The following is a 21,184-nucleotide window of genomic DNA, read 5'->3' on the forward strand; positions in this document are numbered from 1 at the left end:
ACCTGGCCATGTTTCAGGGGAGCTAAAATCATTGTTCTTTATTGTTTCTCAGATTGATCGCCCATCATCTTCACATGCCTTTCTCTTTTTAAATTAAATGAGTTTACCTCTGAATATAGAAAGAGCTATCATCACTCCAAAATTAGCCAATAACTTTACACTTAAATTCTTCATCAGTCAAATACATGACATCCCAAAATCTGTTTGTCTCAGAATGACAGGAAAGAAAAATAAAAACACCTCGTTCTTCACCTAGAAAGCTGTGCATTAGTGTGAATGAATGCATTTGAAAGAAGGATTTAGTTTATGTACAATGTGTTAAAAGGGTGTTTTTTACCCAACTAGTCTGTATACCTGTTTCTTTCATATTAACACAGAAACACTGTTATTTTACAATTCATCTTTACTTTACAAACTGTAGCTCCATTCAAATGTTAAAGCTCACAAAGTGATTTTCAGATCAAATTCTCTTTCATGTTTGCTGTATATCTAACAGGACTTCACATTTACATATTGTTTGTTCTGTGATTGAGAACTTGAAGATCAAAGATGTCCAGTCTGCAGTATGTTTCATTTTAATCTCAATTTAACCATTAGTTTCTATAAAATAACTTTCATCTGCATGATTTTAAGGGATTCATAAATGCATCTTTAGTGTCAAATGAGCATCTGCTGTAGTTGGAGTTTTTGATGATAGTATGACTATACTTTGGTTTAATAATGGAATCTCATCCATTTTATGAGATTTTTGACACATGAAAGGCCACTGACATTTTTTTTCCTGGCAGAGTTGTGTTTCAGAAGTTGTAATGAGAAGAAGAACAGATCACTGTAGTTCTGGCACCACCAGTCACTGGGATGGCAAAGCGATAACAGATGACACTTGTAGCAAGCTGCCCAGCAGTTAGCTCTTGCACCAAAGTGCAAATTTCAATTTGAGCTGCTGGAAAATATGAAATCTCAATTAGGAAATAAGTTTTAAAAAATGAAATGTATAATAAAATGTAACAGTTGTCTGTTTTTGGTCTTGCGCCAGTGATTAGTTAGAGTTTGGCAATAATAAAAAATAAATAAACCATGAACAATCCTGGATGCTCTCCCAGATAACATCTTGAAGAACTTTGTTAAAATACCAGTTTGCAAATATTCCTATTGTGTTTTTATAACTAACAGATGTGCATTGAAAATGATGCTGAAATGGTAATTGGTGTGCCAAACTGGATCTGCAGTAACTTTGCCTTTTCCATAGCTGAGCATGTGGGGCATTTGCAAATTCAGCATCTTAGTGAGAGCTGCAGGTAATGGCTGGTTTAGAAAAGTCAGATGACATGACATATTGCTTGCTGAGTGTTTGGAATCTGGTCAAGAGATCTGGGTTACCTTCAGTGACAGAAAATAGAAAATCTGAATTTGCAAATAACTAGGTTCATTGCTCAATTCCATTTTTTTGCTCAGATCGGATTTGTGTTTCTTGACAGTTCACATTCATAAAAAAACACAAGATTTGTGTCATATTAAAGCAAAAAAATTGGATCTGAGTCACTTCAACCTGGTAATGTGAATATAACCTTAGTTTACTATGAATTCAGACATTATAAATATAATGTAAAAATCATGCAACGATGCCTTTTTAGTTTTACTCCAAGAGCAAAAAAGGTTTAAGTGAATATATATATTTCTGAAATATTTTCAAAGAACTGAAAAAGATGTTTGATGTTGTTAATTTTTTAATTAATTGTCTCTTTAGTTCTTTCTTTAAGTTTGTTCACTTTTACAAAAATAAATGTATGGTTATGAATTGGATAAGACTGCTTAACTTTTATAGAAGTGATAAAATGATGGATGCATTGTTTTGTGTGCCTACTAATAACCTAAGTGCCACGTACATTTGCTTAATAACTTTAAAATTAGGATACTGTAAAAGTGTTTTTTTTTATTATTTAAAACAAAATTCTATAACACCTGCATGGTAAGTAAAAGCAATAATTGTGAATAATAATAATAATAATAATAATTCTTGCTTTGCAAATCTCACAGTAAGCTGACAGGCCTTCACCTGTGTTCCTTTTGAAAGAGATGCTTATGGATGACAGGTAGCTTTCAAAACACCTTTGTGATAACCTTGGAGAAATAAAATTGAGAAGAAGGAAATTGAAAAACATATGTTTCAAATGCCTTGTAACACAGTCCAGAGCATCATTATCAAATATAATCTGTATGGCACAATAAAGACCAGGGTGGAAAATGAAAATGAGAGACTAGCTACAGCAAAAGAACACTGCTGCCACCCAGGTGTCTTCTGTTACTGTTGTATCTGTGGAGAGGGTGTACAGTGTATATAACAATATCGCTCTGAGCTCTGTTAAATATCTACCCACTGAAATTATAATCCATACCAGTAACGGCGCACTGCACGATAATGTGCAGTGAATACACTTGACATGAGCATTCATAATTTTCATACTGTCTCTCTGTAAGTTTATCATTCGTTTGCTCAGAGGTTGAAGCGCTTGCTGATTGCTGAGCTGTTCTTCTTTTCTCCACCCTAGCAGCCTGCTTTTTCTCTTCTTTCATTGGCATCTTTTCACGTTAAAACTGATTAAGCCAGTATTTGTGTTGTAATTACTTAGTACGTTTTCTTTAATTTTTCACTTAAGCTGGCACTATCTTCAATCTACCTCAAGAATGATTTAAGATATGAAGAGGTAGGGGAAGTGACAGCGAAGGTGGTAGGAATGAGAACGGCGCACGTACGCATGTGCTGCACGGCCACCCTGCTGGCCGCTGCCGAGAATTGATTCTACAATAAAATAAAATAAAAAGAGGAATAACCTTGAAGGGCAATCATCACCCAGAGAGCGGATAGTAGACGTCACGTAGTATATGTGTACCAAATTTCAGATCAATAAGTCAAACGATTTGTGAGCTACAGGTGATTTAAAATCCTGGACAGACAAACGGATAGCCACTGTAGCGTATTATATATAATGATTGAAGGGTGTCCCATAGTGGTTGGCAATATAATGAGTACCTTCTGTAGTGTGCCTTGAACTACCATGCTTTTAGGATCATATTTATGACCTACAACCTTTTTTACTCCTCCACATAAATCATAAAACAGTAAAATAACAATGGTAGCCCTTGGAGACTTCTGCCCCTCTTGTCCCTGGCAGTGGTGATTTGATTGCCTTGTTTGTAAAGGGCTCTTACTGAGCACTATTATACCTGCAAATCTTTTGTGTGATCCATAGTATATTCTGCACTGATTCACTAAATAATGCCGTTAGAGCAGTAGTTACAATGTGTTTTTTCATTACTATCTACGGAAACAGACATTGTGAAATAAATGGTTTACAGGTCAAGTCAACTTTATTGTGATAAATATTCCGTACAATTAAATTTTATCCCCTCAAAACAAACAATACCAACCAAAGATAATCCTTCTCTTTTAATATATATATTTACATATATATGTTTGTGTGTGTGTGTGTATATTGTGGAACATGACCCGGACACAGACAGGCAGACATGTTTAAATCACCCCACACACGTTTATTTTCATTGTCCATTATTTAAAATTAAGTGCTCACAAGTCCCCAAAGTCCTGGCCAACACACACAATGCCTTCTCTTCTTCAGGCCACCTCTTTGCCTCCTCCCAGACCTCGTCCGTCTTCCACCCGACTCAAGTCCTGAATTAAGGGAGGCGGCCCCTTTTATAATCACCCGGATGTTCTCCAGGTGCTTCCCGGCAATCTTCCACCGGCACTCCCCAGTGTGGTGGAAGTGCCGGCTGCGTACCCGGAAGCACTCGGGTTGTCCCCGATCCTCTTCCCCCCAGCACTTCTGGGTGTGACGGAAGTGTTGAGGTCCAGGGCTCCCAAGGCATTGGGGCACCCCCTGGCGGTGACCACGGGCCCCTACAGGGCTGAGCTTCCAAGCTCTGTACCCATGGTCCCCATAGCCGCCAGGGCGGTCGCCCCCACGTGGTCCGGGGAAGGCGTAAGCCCTCTTCTGGTCCTCTGGGGTGTCCCAGCCGGGTCGCCCCCCCAGCCACCTGCAACAATATATATATATATATATATATATATATATATATATATATATATATATAGATTTAACATGTGATCTGAATAACGTCTTGACAGATGCAAGTCTATTACTAGACGTAAGGCAAAATGGCAGTGGAGCTGGTTAAGATGTGTGCAAGGCAAAAGAGGTGGCCTCAGGGAAAAGGAACCCTATCTGTCTGCAAAAGAAAGGCATTAGGCAACAGCAACAACGCTTGAATCAGAGTGTAGTAGTGGATAAGCCCTGAAGTTGAGTCCCAAGCACACATGTATTTGTATAAGCTTAAAATAAAACTTAGGAATTGCATTTGAGCTATCTTTTCAATTGGCAGCAGGTTTTTAACTTTTTAAAGGGAATACAAATGATATGTTAGAGGTTAATTACCGAACATGTTGCAGTACAGCAATTTTATTATTCACTGTAATATTCTTAATTCCTTTAGGTCAAAAAAATTGTAGAAATCCAAAATTTTAGTTTGCTGATAATTCCACAACTGAAATGTTTGATGCTAAATACAACTTTCACTTTTACTCATATGTAGCCAAAGGTGCTGTTTTGCTTCCTTGCCATGCTTCTGTAGCAAACAAAAAATGAACAGATGTAATCAGTAATCATTTGTAGTATTATTAATTGCAATCATCATCATTAAAGCATTTTTGTGAGTTGAAATTTACATTTCTAATTTTCCGTTTATAATATCCTCATCTTTTTATTTTTACAGAACAGTGATTCTTCCCTGCATGTCATTCTGTGAAGCTGCAAAAGAAGGCTGTGAACCTGTGTTACAAATGGTAAATGCCTCCTGGCCAGATTTTCTGAGGTGTTCACAATTCACAAATGACACAGTCACAGGAAGCGAAACTCCTGCCTGCTTTCGGCCGCAACAGGATAAAACAAAGACCAGTAAGTTTTTCTTCAAGGACAACAGCTTGTTTTAAACACATTGCAAGGTTAACTTAGACATCTGCTTTTGTACATGTCTCTATCCTGAAATCTTCCAGTCAAACAATCTTGCCATTCCTTAGTGTCCAACTTTATATGTACAGAGTATTATGTTTGATCACTATCAATCAAAAGACTGATATAGTGGTGATGCACCCAATGCCAAAGATATAGTTTTAATCGAGCTATATTAATCTGGGTTCAGAAACAGTATGTTTGCCTTCTTATGTGTTGTAATACATATTTTAGCATTCCAATATATGTCAGCTGCACTTTGTACTTTTAAGACTTTCCTTGTCTTTTATGTTTTACAAATCTTACAATAAGAATAATGAATAAGAGTCCTTTATTTATACACGATGCATTGCATACTCTGGATGACTCAAGGAGCTCCAGCATTAAGGGCTAGTTTTGTAAATTATTGGTACTGTACTACAGTACCTTCTAGCAGGTGACCTTGAATGCATTGTTTTTTGTTTTAATGTGGTACTTTTAGGGTGTCTGTACTTGTCTGGGTTCTGTATTCCACTAATGGCATTTGCTGTTTTCACCTAGCATGAATAATAGCATAAAATCATAGGTATTTTCCAGTTGAATGCTCAAAAAGTGCAAAATGCATGCATTATTTGCTAAAATATTATTAATGTTTACTTATGGAAAAATTAGTATAGAGTACAAACAGAAAAAGTGCAGTCCCATAATCCTTTGCTTTTGAAATGATGACAGGAGTGTTGACCAGTGAATGAAGGGTAGAGGTGGGTCTTTAGTTCAATTTGGAAGTATGTATTAATTATATTTAAGTAAAAAATGCATGTGTTTTGCACATTTCAGCATTTAACTGGATAATGGACATGTGGATTATGCAACATAAATAATGTAGAAGTTTTTTCTTTTTTCCATGGATGTTTTTAACATTGTTTGCCATTGGACAAAAGGCCTCCGTTATGTTCCATTATATCATAAACTGTTTTCTCTTATTCTACATGAAAAAATTAGAGAACATTTTCTTTTTTTCTCCACTACTGCTTCAAACAACATGGGTCAGCAACATGTAAAAAAAATCATTTTAGGGTGGAGTATTCCTTTAGTTCATGAACAGTAGAGTCAATAGGAAACCCTACTTCATGTTTAACTGTAAAATCACAGACATACTTTGTGTACCCTGATGGTGAAAGATGTGTACACAGTTGTTCCCTGCTTGAGGCAGGTATGGAAGCAGAGAGATATCTCAGTTTTACTGATTTTATTCATGGTTAATACAAACATGTACAAATATGTTCTAATTCTAATTGTTTATTTCTTTTATTTGATGTCCTTTCTAATGTTATGAAGTGACCATGCAGAAAAGTACTTTATTATTTGCTGAAAGGTTTGAACTGCCCTTTTTCATGCTGTTGAATACAATTCCCTAAAGCATTTGGAATGGTTTGAGGAATACAGAAGAACCTGCCATGGCAGTGGTAAAGCCCATAGAGCCATACCAGTACAGGAGAACACTATAGCCAAATGCCTTTAAGGCCTATAAGTGTACCAGATGTTCCAGAAAGCAAATGGGTAGGAACACTCGCATGTGTATGTGTGTGAGAGAGAGAGACCGAGGGAGTTGCATTCTGAGAGAAACATAAATTGTTGCTCAAGTACTGATAGAGAGCAGGCAAACTATCTCTTGGCCAACAGAGGACAACAATGTTACCCTATAATGAGCAGATGTAAATCCAGTCATTAACCTCCAGCAATTTAGGTGCTAGCACTATGTTACAGACTGGAACTAATGGGACCATATTGCACTGTTAGGTCAGGTGATCTGTAAACTGCCAAAGAGGCCTGGTCCATTAAAGGTCTAGAAAGCCCAAATGGTGTGGTGGTCTCAGGGACCACCAGGCAGTGTTTTTACATTATGGCAACAAGACATTATTAATCCTACCCTGGCTGTGAAGGTTAATTTGAACTTGGTTGAAGGTGATCTTGGGAGTTGCTCTGTTGTTCCAAGGTGAGCTGGAGCAATGGATCAGTGTTGTGAGGAAAAGAGGTCAGGATTAGTAGACAGAGGTGGGTGTTAGTTTAGAGAAATGCAAAATGGAGGTAATTTAATGTTGTACCTGTTAGGATCTGGAGTGGTGGCTCTGTGGCTAGGGATTTGCACTGGCAATCGGAAGGTTGCCAGTTTGAATCCTGCAAACGACAAAAGTGACTCTACTTCATTGGGCCCTTGAGCAAGGCCCTTAACCTGCAATTGCTCCATCCTGGGTATGACGTTAATCTGCATCCAGCCCTGCATGTAGGTCCTCCAACCTGTGGGGAAAAACCTGGGGGGTGGTGGCAGAATTGGCACACCAGACACCATAAAAAAACCTCACACTGTTCCACTCCATCGGAACGAGTGTGGTGTAGAGGTGTCACCTGCCGCATGGCTGCACTCGGGTCCTAATCTGGGATCCTGAGTTGGTTTGTCATGTGGTGTCATGTGTTAGGATGAAAAGTTGAGTGACATATCCCACCATTTTTACAAGGAAATTGTAAATATTTTCAATATTTTACTTTGTGCGTTAGATTTTCCCTTTGTTTTTCTCTCCTTTATGTGTTTTGGATAATAAAATCATAATTTTTGTGCACTTTTAGTATTCTTATCATACACTAGGTATAAAACACTTCAAAACTGTCAAACATCCAGGGCCTTTTATTTTAGGATGGAATATCACATAGCAACAATGAAAAAACATTAGACAAAAAAATAGGGATTTTAATAACATGAATGTTAAATATTATTGTTTGTTCTTTTTTGTTTTGGTTGGCTTAAGTCTGTCAGTCCTGCATGTGCCACTTTTGACAGTAGACAAAAAGTCAGAAAAAGGTCATCTGCAATCTGAATTTGTAATAATCCTTTTTGAGCTATATTGCATAAGTAGTGGCATAAATTATGTTAATTAAAACCTTTGAAAATTGTGCTTTTTTCTGTTGCCACTGGAGTGCTATGTAAATAAGTAGCTGACTTCATCCTCATTCTGCCCTTTTAAAATCATTATACCCGGATGAAAGGGCATAGTCACAAGCACTTTCACACTTAGTCACACCAGGCCTATTCTGAGTTTCCCATCAACCTAACAGGCACATCTGTGGAATGTGCTGATGAACCACAGTATCCAGAGAAATCCCACACATATAAACTTTGCAAGGCAGGATTTGAATCCTTTTTCCTGGAGTAGCGAGGCAGCAGTATTAACCAATGTGCTGCTGTGTGACTCCAACCCTGGCAGTGGCAACACATGCATCTTTTGGCTGTCACTTTAAAAAAGATATTTTGTTTTACTGATCACTGCAGATTTTTCAAAACCAATCAAAGAGTTGTGTCTGTTCCTTGTTACACAAATGATCAAACACAATAGCACAAAAATATTAAAAAAGTCAACTATATCAAAATTATGAAAATATATTTAAATTTGCAGAGTCATGGTATATGTATGTTCTATACATTGCACAAACCAATTGCAAAAAAGGGGGTTTAATGTACCTTTGCATGGCACAACATTCTGCTAGTACACAGTATGTATAGCGCATAGTGTATATGTGTTGGACAAAAGTTAGGATTTGTTCATATCCAGTATTACTATATAGGTGTACAAGAAGCGGACAAATGAATTACTGACATCATTAAAATATAATAAACTGCAAAATGATCCTCTGAATGTATCTCTTTTTACACTGTACTATTTAAAGATGATATATTATAAAACAATTGCCTAAGGTAAACTGGAATTAAATAAAAAGTACACAAAAAATGTCTTCTTCACTCAGACATGGACAATATTATTTTAATTTAATAAGGAAATGTATACTCAATCACAGAGCAGCTAGCTCTGCTGGTCCATACATTTAAAGTCCTAGGTTAAAACTGCAAGTATGTGTATGGAGTTCATTTACACTTTCTGTTCACTTCTGGGTGGATTTAAGGGTTATTATTCCCACATCCCAAAGACACACAGGTTAGGTTGATTGGTGACCCTTTATTGACTGTGCATGCACATATGTACAGTATCTGTGTGTGTGTTCACTTTGGTGGTGGACACCATGGATGATTCCTTCTTTAAGGCTGATGCTTTCAACACAGGATTCAGCTTCCATGACTCTCTGTTGGAAGCAGATGAACTGATGAACACATCCTGTGTTATTTGTGGTTCATCTAGCTCACTATAGCTAAGAAATGGTATTGTCAGTGCTTTGCAGTTCTTACTTCACTTTGTGAACATGAACTTGCAGGTGCATTTCTTAGAAACAGTACATTTATTTGCTTCTACCTCAGCTTGTGCGGGTATCTTTTCAAGAATAGTTTCAGAACCCTGGTAGTGTGGCATGAGGTATCAATTAGGGGCTGTTGGGCAAAGCAGTGTGACGTAGTGCGTGTTGATCTTAATAAATTACCTTGGTACCTCCTGCTATTGTGGGAGAAAAAGATAAAAACTGACAGGGCTCCAGTCCACATCACTTAGTCTGTGATTCACAGATTCATTCTATAGAGAATTTTAACTTGTGTAAAACAGATATGCAGTAAACAAAGACAATTTTCCTAATTCATCGTTACCCATGTAATAATTGACTTTTGCAATTTCAAAGTTTGAATGTGCTTACATTCAAACTTGATGTACTAAATATACTTTTCAGAAAAATGAAAACTCCAACATAATGATTAAAATTTATATAAACTTCATCTTATAAGAAAGATATTAGCAAGTTTTTTAGAGTTCCCTTTGAATGTACTTGGTGTTTTTTTACAGTCTCCTGTCAAGATTAAAAAAATAAATACCATTATTTTTGTTTATGTGCATTGAGACATTTGCTCAGTGATGTATCTTTTTTAAACTTCACTAATTAATCACTGTGTCAAACAGCAGAAAACCCATTCTTGACATTCTTGGCAAAGGGCATATTCAGTAGGCCCGAAAAAATTGTATGTGAACAGCTTGCTACAATACTTGAGACTTTTCTATCCCTCAGCAGGACATTTTTTATCTAACTTATTCTTGCTAAGAAGAATTTAATTGCAATGCTTTATTTTTTTTAAACCAGTCAGCCTTTGTAATACAAACAGATTCATGCATATCCTTTAGGAGTTCTTTAATCTTTCCATTGACTTTGTCAAGAAGAATGGATAAACTGAGAAAATGGACTTGACATTTTAAAGGGTGATTCTTAAAATAATAATAATTGCTTTTTGAAATACTTAATAATTTTAAAAGAACTTGTGGTTCTTTATTGTGTTGACTACTTCAAAAAGAAACCAGGAAAGGTCAGAGCAGTAGTTACAAAGACATTTTCACAGCTTAACCTCTAAGATAGAGTTCAGAATCGGAAGAGAAGTACATATGAATTTGTTGTGTGGGGAGTTACTAGACCACCTCTGGGCAGCATTACCACGTTGTTACTTGTAGTTTGATATCATATGACAGAAAGCTGCCGCAGATAGGTCATTGACGATCTCTTTGAACTCCCTTTTCAAACACTTCTATACCACATTATGCTAAAGCAATAAACCATTACATGTTAATTTGTTGACTCAGGTCTTGCCAGCTGTAATGGCTCAGTAAGAAATCCTTTGTACTGTGCTCAAGACACTTCTGCCAAAAGCATGAAAACATGCTGTGCAATGGTGAAAACATCTCATTTAAAATGCTTGAGTGACTAAAGACAACAACTCTGCTGGACCACATGTCATGAATAATGTTGGTATGATTTGGTTCAATAAGGAAAAACAACCTATAAGTACCACTGGAGACTCCTATTTGAGACCAGGCTTGTACCATCACTCAGAGTTTTCTCCTGGGGTTGCATGTGACTTAAATCAGTAACCATAAAAACATCCATATATACATCTGTTTATAGGAGCCAAAGCCTAACAGCGCAACATCGAGAGCAAGGCAGCAATCAATGGTGAATGTGGCCGACAGACCATCCAGGTGAACCCTCACACAAGCTTAAGCTGCTAAGCTCCAAATGTAAAGTCTTGAGTTAATCAAATTTTTGAGTAAAACCAATGAAAACTAGTCCAGGATTTGAATCCAGTTTCCTGTTGCTTTTTTGCAAGAATGCACCATCAAGACAACCATCTTTCAACTACTGTGCATGTTAAAATAATGTAATATTTTGAAAAAACTTGTATTGTAGATCATAGCAAAGCCAGTTGTAATAATGGTACAAAAATTTACCTGAAATTATTTTTTTTTGATGTGAACAATACATTGGTGGCAGAATGGTTAAAGGGCCTCTACCCCAGTGCCCCTAACAGAGCACTCTTAGACCTTCCAAGCAGGCTCATGAGCCACTTTACATGCATTTCTCCAAATCTTTTAAGGAGACAGACCCCCATGTACTGACCATCAACTAGTCTCACACAAACATAAATGCTTAGAGGTAAAACATTAAGAAATAGGCCATACATTAATACTTGTAAACTATAAATGTTGCGCTATGAATTTTGGTGCATATGTCTAACCCCCAAAAGTCTCCTGACACAAAATTCAACAGGTTAGACTCAATGGGAAATAGTCAGCATGTTGATCACCCTAATCATAAAGCTTTGTTTATAGCATGGTATAGTACCTCTTTTAGTTCATTCAACCTTTGCACAAAACAAAGGAAGTCATCAAAATTCTAATGAAGATAAACATAAGGCATATTCTGGATGAAGCATTGCAATTTAGGTCTTTGGTCTCCCCACTGTGAAATGCACACAACTAAAAATAATCTTTCTCAAGTTACATTTGGTCCAGCATTGGCTGAATTTCTTTTATCACGCATGCAAGGTGAGGTAAGGACAACAATATCCTCTCCTTTTCCCATAGTCCCAAGTGAGAGCACACATTACTGGCTGTGATAAAGCGGCGATCCAGGAAGGTGGAGTTTCAGAACTGATCAGGACCTGAGTACCATATGACTGATAGAACAAAAGACGGAGAGCTGACACTTGGCTGAACTAGCATCAGCGTCTTTTCTGTTGTGCAGTGTGTATGTCATTTGTGCTTTATTTCTGAGCATTTAAGTTTCAATTAAATGAGGTTACTGGGATAGTACCCCAACATTTCTCTCTGTTCCTGACTGTCTCCTTGCCACCAGTCACACCTATTAACTCAAAGCAAAGTCCTGAATCAGATCAGGTACCCACAAAAATGCCAGTGTCAAGTAAATTTAGGGCTTATTTTTTGGGGGATTGGGTGTAGTCCAAAACTTTGAAAATGTAAGTTGGGTCTAGGTAAAACTATTTATGAATACAAAAACAACAAATTGCTGTTTCCTGTTTCACATTGCTTTCTTCTTGTTTCTGACAAGTTTATTCAATACTGAGAGGAAGCGTGCACAGCATCTGTGGAGAGAGTTAGTTAAGAAATGCCATTTAGCCTGTTCTGCAATAGGAAAGCCAATCACCTGTGCCTGGTGCCTTTGGCGTCAAAGCAAAATGGCCATTAGCATTAATGCAGAATTAACCACGAAGGAGTAGCAATTTTTGCGTTAAATGTTCGATATATAGATACAATGTTTTTGTGGCATTATTGATGGAGAAACAAAATTATCTTGCAAAAAGAGCAGAACGGTACTAGTTTATGAGAGCCAGGGTAGGTATGTAGCAATGGAAAAAACATTTTGAGTACTGCAGAAAACAGCAAGAGAGAAAAGAATGGGAAGTTAAACTCATGCTAAAATGTAATACATTACAACATGGATTGAATAGAGACAATAATTTTATGGCCAGATATGAGGATTGTTTACATCTCTCAGAATGACAGACAACCTGTCTACAGATCCACATTGTTTTGAAAAAACTCATTACAAACATCAAAAAGACTTTGTTGGACAGTTATCTTATCCAAAGATCTTGACCATACATTGTTCTTCTCTCTCTTGATAAATTAACCCTAGCCTGAATGAATCTATTAATTTTTTACATTTAAAATTTCTCATTTAAAGATTTACCAATGTTGTTTCTTGTCCTAGAGTGTGTATATAAACATAGGGAACTCCAGTCTCTGTATTACATCTTGCCTGAAGAAGGGGCCTGAGTTGCCTCGAAAGCTTGCATATTGTAATCTTTTTAGTTAGCCAATAAAAAGGTGTCATTTTGCTTGGCTTTTCTCTACACTCATAATGGCTAGCATGGTACAACACCCTAGTGCTTAGTGTGTTAATTACAACTGTCTGCAATAAAATGTGATTTCTCAGTCGTTGGACAGGAGAATGCATGTTTAGGCCTAGCAATTAGCAGCAATTGACCTTTGACCTGATGCCAAATATTTGCAGCGTTAAGGAAAAAGCAGTCCTGTGTCCAGCTTGAAACAAGATAGTCTTGCCATGATCTTTTAAAGGCTGTAAATGATACAGCAGGGGGTTTATGCCTGTTGTGTTGTTCCTGGCCACTCCATGGCAACAGCCAATATACAAGTCTAGAGACCTGTTTATTATATTTCTGGGATAGCCCATGGATCTTAGCACTGGGCCATTTAGAATATGTGGCACATGGGCTTCTAGACAGGTTTATGGTGGAAATTCCTGATGGCTGGTGATCTCAAGTAAGTATCCACATGTTTGATTTTCTTTCACCTCCTAAAAAGTTTTCCTTTCTGTATTTAAATCTGTAATATTTAGGTGTGGGAATAAATAAATATCCTTTGGCTAATTCTCTGTGAATGAAACTCCTTTAAAATTAATTATGAATAAAGTGAAATTTGGTATTTTGGTACAAATTCAAATACCAGTCACTGTGCAAAATAACATTGTCTGTCTTTGATATTGTCCATACTGCAGAATGAGAAGTTATTATACATGTGTAGTTATTTCACACATATTGTAGTTATATTCATATTTTTAATAAAGTAATAAATATAATTTGCCTTTAGAGTACCTTATGGTGGCATCTGATTCAATTATACAGATAAGCTCTTTCTTTTTTTAAAAATGTACAGGCAGAATATCCAATACAACCTGAAATCTACAACCATATTTGGAGATTGTGATTATATCACAAAAATGTAAAGCAGTATCTATAAAAAGTAAAATGTAAATTATAAAGAGGGTATTAGCTGGAGAAAATAAATGCTAGCACAACCTGGTCATGAAAGAAGCCCGTTTAGAGCATGAAAGAGACAGAAGGACAGACAGTATTTATCTGCATGCGCTTCAGGAATGCTTTTCTGTTACTAATGTCCATTAATCTGGGTGCATGGCCGCCGACAAGTCTTTTTAAATATCTGGACTTGGATCGTCTAATAGAGTTCAAGAAAATGAGGCAGGATGTGTTGCCTCTAAGCCCAAGTGAAGTTTAGCCAGTGGCTTGAAATATCTAGGCAATGAAAAAAACACTTTTTTTTAATATTATTTTTTCATTTATGCTATTGAATATGCTATTTTCCATTCAATTCAGTTTTGTTATTAATTTAATTTGTATTATTGTATTATATTATAAATTTATTCGTTCTTTCTGTTATGTTCCTTGTCAACTTTATGTTGAGCCTGTGGGGACCCCCTGACTGTGCTGCTGTGGGAGTCTTCCAGGTCTGTATAAGGCTGAAAAAGCCATAGCGCTAGCTCTGTGGCATTAAGTTTTGCTTGTGTTACATCACCTCATCTTGGTTTTGTAAGTTCTAGTCTTGCTATTCTGGTTCTGACATTTTGCTCATGAATTAGGGTTTTACTTCTAGGTTTTTTACATTGCTTTGTTCTTATTGGTTGCCTTTTTTTTGCCCTGATTTTTGTGTCTAGATGCTACTGAAATCATAATGCCTGCTTTCTTATTGAAGCACTTTACTAGGTTTTGTGAACTGGTAAACCATAACACTTCACATTTTTCTGTTATTGTATAGATTTATATCCTCTAATTTTTAAATTTTCCTCCTAACTGAATTATATATAAACTAAATATCGCATTGTAAGCGGCATGGTGGTGCAGTGGTAGCGCTGCTGCCTCGCAGTAAGGAGACCTGGGTTTTAAAATCTCCTGCTTACTTTTTTCGTTTGGACTGGGTTAGTTACCAGCAGGTTTGTTTAAACCAGTGAGTTTGCAGTCAATGAGTTAGCACAAAGGCCCATCTGACACGAGGAAGTGCCCAGCGAAAGAGGGAAATGAAAGGTGGAAAGTGAGCACTTTTATCAAACCTTGCTTATCAAAATGCATATAGTTAAAATGAAGACTATTCTTCTAAAATAACTTTTATGAAAGTCCTCTAATCTAAGAACGCAGTAGATCATCACTGTCTCATTTTTGCATATTACTTACTGTAATAAGCAGTTTTCTGACATACATATTGTTCTAGTCATTTGTTCATATAATGTCTTAGAATGTTTAAGGCATGAAATATTACACATTCTTTAAGTGAAATATATTGTAAATTTTCATTCCTGCAGCTATGTCTACCTCAAGTAAAATGCAGACATTTAGCAGACATGGTGGGATCTACTAAATTCTTGATCTATGCTGAGTTATGATTATGCTAAAGCTTGAAGTCCTAAAAGTGGTTCAGACTTATCAAAACATGTTTATGTGTACCACCCAGTTTTTTCTAGCCATTCTTTAAGGAGAATACATTCATACATATGGTGGATTCATGAAGTATTTAGACCCCCCTGCACTTTTTACATTTTTCTGTGTTGCAACCTTGGGCTAAAATAATTTAAATTCATTTTTCCCACCCTCAAACAACAGTCAATACCTCAGGATGACAAAGTAAAAATGGGATTTCAAATATGTTTGCAAATGTATTAAAAATAAATAACTTAATTATCACTATGACAAAAGTGTTTCGGGTCTTTTACTTAGTACTTAGTTGAAGCACCTTTGGCAGAGATTATAGTCTGAGTCTTCGTGGGTATGACACAACAAGCTTTGCACACCATCATTTGGGGATTTTCTGCCATTCGTCTCTGCAATTCCTTTCAAACTCTGTTATGTTGTGTGGACACCAAATTTCGGGACTCTCCAGAAATGTTCAATTGGATTCAAGTTTGGGCTCTGAGATTCCTTGAATTGTCCCTAAGCTTGTCCTTTGTTGTCTTTGGTTTGTGCTTAGGGTCTTTTTCCTGTCCCAAAGTGAAATGTCAGCCTAGCATAAGGTCCAGAAGTACTCTGGATTAGGTTTTCATTACATTTCTCCATTCAGCTTTCTCTGAACCCTGTCTAGCCTCTCAGTCTCTATCACAGAAAAACAACCCCACAGTATTACTGTTAGAATAGTGTTGCACAGGTGATGAGCAGTGCCTGCTTTTTTTCCAGAAATGATGTTAATCTTGGTTTCATCAGACCAGAGAATCCTGTGTCTCACAGTTTGAGAGTCCTTTAGGTATCTTTTTGCAAACTCTAAGTGGGTGTCCATGTGCGTTTTACTGAGGAGATGCCACTGCCTATCACTCCGTCATAAAGCACATATCAGTAGAGTGTTGCCGTGATGGTTGTCCTTCAGAAAGTTTCTTCCATCTCTACCCAGATCCTCTGCAGTTCAGCCAGAGTGATAATTGGTTTCTTGGTCTCCTCTCTTACCAAAGAACTTCAACAAGTGCTTAGTTTGGCCAGCTCAAAGACGAGTCATAGTTGTTCCAAACTTTGTCCATTTAAGAATTTTGAAGGCAGCTATGCCCTTTAGAGCCTTCAGTGCTGTAGAAGTTTTTAGTAGCCATCCCCAGATCTTTTCCTTGATGCAATCCTATCTGTAAACTCTGTAGGCAAATCCTTTAACTCCATGGCTTGGTTTTTGGTCTGATACACATTGTCAACTGAGTAACCTTCTACAGACAAGTGTGTGAGTGTCCTAATCCTGTCCAGTTAATTAAACTGACTACAGGTGGACTCCAAACAAAGTGTAGAAAGATCTCAATGATGATCAATAGACTCAACAATAATCAATAGAATCTGCAGAAATTTCTAAAATCTTGTTTTCGTTTTGTTATTCTGGGATACTGAGTGTTGCTTGATTTGGGGAAAAACAAATTTAAAACGAGGCTGCTACATAACAAAATGTGGAAAAAGTGAATATGTCTGAATACTTTCTGAATCCGCTGTTCTTACTCAAATCCGCTTAATCTCATTAAGAGTCACAGGGACTCTCAACCTATCAAAATCAGCACTGCACTCAATGCAAAAAAAGTACAGAATAAAGTTCTAGTTTGAGAAGACATTATGCATTTTCTGTTTTGTTCTCTTTCTATTCTATCTGGCATTAATTTCATTCTTCTTATTATCTTGTAACATGCATGTTAAGATCATACATTTCACTACATTTTTTCATCTCTTTTTCAGCTAAGGTGTTGTGCAGTCTTGTACTTGGAACTTACATTCTTAGGAGACCAGAGGCTATGGTAGTTAAGTAGTTGGGCAAACAATTGGGTAGGGATAGACTAGAGTGAGAAGGGCAAAAAAATACAACTATGTTTTTTAAGAATTTTTAGAGCAGAACTGAGGGGTGAAATAAGATGAACTTTATTTTGTTTCTTTCCAGCTGGGATGCAGCACAGTGGGCAGAAAGAACAATGCATTTTTGGCAACCATAAAAACTAATGTTTAAGGTAGACTTGAATGTTCTTCTAATTACTGTTAATTTGTGCTCAAGTCATTTGTTTAATAAGAGAACTTTCTTGTTAATCTGCTTTTTCGTCAACTTACATTTGTAATGACTTTTCTTGCTGTCAATGAAATATTTACTATAACTTAGCATGAAAGCAACTATGCAGTTTATTATGTTCCAAGCTGTCTACTTCAGTTACTGCATATTAAACATTTCCAATGCTTTATTGAAGTGTGTTGTTTCATTGACCATAATAATACATTATAGGGATTAGTCAGCAGTGGCACATTTGGTTTCAAAATGTATCTGTGTAAACATTTCAGTGTATTTCTGTGCAGTGGAATAATTAAATTAGCATCTTTTTGGTAACTTATATTCATTTAATGGTGCTCTATACAATAGTTGTTTTATGAGTCTGGAAACAGCACAGTTGTGTAGTTCTTTCTGTAGTTGTTAACCTTCTAATTGGTAGTACCTGCACATTATAGACATGGTAGCCCAGTCTCAGTGGAGCTTTTTCATTTCATATGGGCCTTAACTTGTTCCACCTCTGCGTAGGGTGAACTGCTTTTGGGAGATGGATGGGAGGTTGAATAGTTTAAAAATTTAATCTGAAATTAGCAGTGGGGAAATTATGCCTGCTGTATTTTATTGGAAGGGAGCCATTTCAGTATTGCCATCTAGAAAAGTGACCTGCACATTAAGGGCAATCCTGCATAAGGTATGTGACCTTCAAGGTGTGGACTTCAGGCAGTTTTACATGGATTTTTTCAGACATGCAGATCACATATGTGCAGTAAAATTACCTACCATATATTCAGTGATTGATTAGGTCACAAATTGGTAGTAGAGGTCGAACCAGCAACACCAAATTTTACACTCCAAGATTATGACCTTAATACTGGTTCTAGTTAGACACAAATAAATGTTTATGCAACCATCAAAAGCATCACTGCCTGGTTTATTGGCTCCCATGCTCAAATATAACAGACTATGAATCTCCACTTCATGTCTTCTTTGAATTAGTGTATTTGACATTTTTCAAATGCATTTTTTATTGTTTGGCTCTCAACATTACAGATTTTTTTTCAACAGTTTTTTCTTCACCTGCATTTGCAATGGTTTAAACTTGTACTACCTCCTGCTGTGTTTCACTTTAACCTTGATGTTAATATTTTCCTCCAACAGATAAAACCTTTACAAACAACAAAGCAGTTGCAAAACACACATTTAAAGAATACCTACATTTTACTGTTTTTGTTGCAAGAAGGAGACCTATTATTCTATTACTTTTATTGTGTTAATGGAGTCTTCTAAGCTATTCATTTAATTTATTGGCTTCAGTGAAGGTTTCTTTAGTAAACTTTTTTTTCTTTCAGCTTTATGTGGCAGGCAAGATAGCTTCCTGTGCGCTACAGGAGTCTGCATTCCCAGGAAGCTGCTGTGTAATGGATACAATGATTGTGATGACTGGAGTGATGAGGCACACTGCAGTAAGTAATTGGGTGAATATTATCACTTTAGTCTGTAGCTTAAACTGTGGTCTTTAGACTTTTAAGATGTCTAGCATAGCATTGGCAGTCATCACATTTTGGCGTCACTGACAGCGCATTTGCATATTGCCAAGTTCATCAAGCTTAAGAAATCTGGCAATAGTAAATGCTTAACAGAGAATAATAAATTAAATTTATATAATTATGTTAAAATCTTATATCTATTAAAATCATCAATAACACATTACAATTATAATTACAATTATATTGGAGTGATCATTGCTCTCACTGAATATGTTCAAATTCATGTTTCATACTTCATAAAATGATAAAACAGAGCCTGGCTATTGTTTTCCTGTCAGTTCCATTCACTTTGTGGTCCTGTAATCCTTGATGTAATCCTATAACTCATCCGTTCATTTATTCACTATTTGACTTGTAAAGTATCACAAATGCATCCATTTTCGGAATCAACCTGCTTCATTGCAGGGTTGCAGAGTTCCAAAGCCAATTGTGACACCATCAGATGTAAGGCATGAACCAACCCTGGATAGGATGCCTACTCCATCACATGGCACACACACTGTGGAAAGGAAGCCATAATACAATTCATACATAGTTTTCATAACAGAGCTCCCACAGATTGCAGAAAGGTAACATTTACGCTAAAGAGATCAATACATTGCATGTTTTTGCAAAAATGAGATTAGAATCTAGCAACTTTATAAATTGTAAATCAAGTGGTGCTGTGCTGAATGAAACAAGTTAGAAAATGTATGCATGCCTAACATTCAGGTGCATTCAAGCACACATTGTAGCCCTCAAATGACTGAGTTTAGCAGATAGGTTATAGAACCTTCTCATTCCATTGCAGAGTTTTGTGAGTCAAAGACTGTCTCATCAGGCTTAGGAAAATGGCTGAAAACAGCCCTTTTTAAAGCAAAAAGCCGCTTTATCCCAAATGTTTGATTCATGATTTACAAAGAGTTGCAATGGGTAGAGAAGTGGGATTGAGATGCGATTTTTTAACGCAATATGGGTATTATATGCATTTAACACAAAAACAAAACTTCAAGTACTTAGAGAAAATAAACTAAAACAATTTAACAAGACTTTTAACACTGCATTTCCACACATACTGTAGTTGTTTCGTGTTCCGTGAGTAGTTGAAAGTCTTCAACTTTAAACAGGGTTCCAAGCTTTATATCATTAAGGTGACTTCTTAGCTTGCTTTTGGTATCATTCATGTTGGAGAATGTCTGCTGACAATAATAAGTGCACCCAAAAATTGTCAAAATTCCAAACGCTATTATTTTGAGTTGACAATGATAGTTTGGAAGCCTGTTCCATGTTTCGAAAATCAGTTGGTCCTCCTTTTGACAGTTGGAAAGTTCCATTCTTTTGTGATTCAAGGTTAAAGTCACCTCTTCTCTTTCCAGATTCTCTAGTTCTACTTGTAAAGCTGTAAATTTTGAAGACCACAAATATTTGCTTTTCAAATCTGTTAGTCGTAGTTCAAACTGAGCTCTGTCAACTGTTGGTAATGGCAAAAAAGTTATTTGACATTCGCCACAAGTGGTTTTGTCAAGAACGAAAAAGTGGACTTCTCATCTCTGAAATCTTTGAAGAAATCAGTATGTGAATCATGTATTTTTGCAATAGCTGCCAGAAAGAACTTGCTATTGATGACACTTCTAGTAGTTTCCAGATGTTTTTTTTAAAGTTTTGAAATAAAACACATTTCCACTTTTTAAGTCTTCTGCAAACAAAAGTAGTTGTCATTCAAAGAAAGGATGGTTTCCAGGAGTACATTTGCAGTATTACCTCTACCTTGTAGCTTCTGATTCAGGTGGTTTAAAGGTGTCATCATATCAACAGCAAAGTAAAATTTCTATAACCATTCTTCATCAATTAACTCTGGATATTCATGTCTTAATATGTTTTGAAGCGATATGTTTCATAACTGCTCCTCTGGATAACTTTATTGTGCAAAAGAAGTTTGGAATATTTACTGTTTACTTCTTCGTGAAGGGCACAGAACTGTCGGTGATTAAGTCCTTTTGCCATTATTTGGTTGATTATTTTTACTACCAAATCCATCACCTTTACAACATTGATGGGAAATGTCTGCGCGCATAATGCATCT

General features: G+C 36.5%; 1 protein-coding gene across 2 annotated transcripts in view; it reads left to right on the forward strand.

Moving 5' to 3' along the window:
- corin (corin, serine peptidase) overlaps positions 1-21,184 on the forward strand; it is a 215,654-nt gene that overhangs the window by 97,531 nt on the left and 96,939 nt on the right. For both annotated transcript variants that reach the window (XM_051928354.1, XM_051928355.1), the window contains exons 5-6: positions 4,792-4,973; positions 18,925-19,038. In XM_051928354.1, coding sequence (XP_051784314.1) covers positions 4,792-4,973; positions 18,925-19,038 — 296 coding nt within the window. The remainder of the gene's footprint in view (positions 1-4,791; positions 4,974-18,924; positions 19,039-21,184) is intronic.

The sequence above is a fragment of the Erpetoichthys calabaricus genome, chromosome 5 (genome assembly GCF_900747795.2).
Source record: "Erpetoichthys calabaricus chromosome 5, fErpCal1.3, whole genome shotgun sequence".
NCBI lineage: Eukaryota > Metazoa > Chordata > Cladistia > Polypteriformes > Polypteridae > Erpetoichthys > Erpetoichthys calabaricus.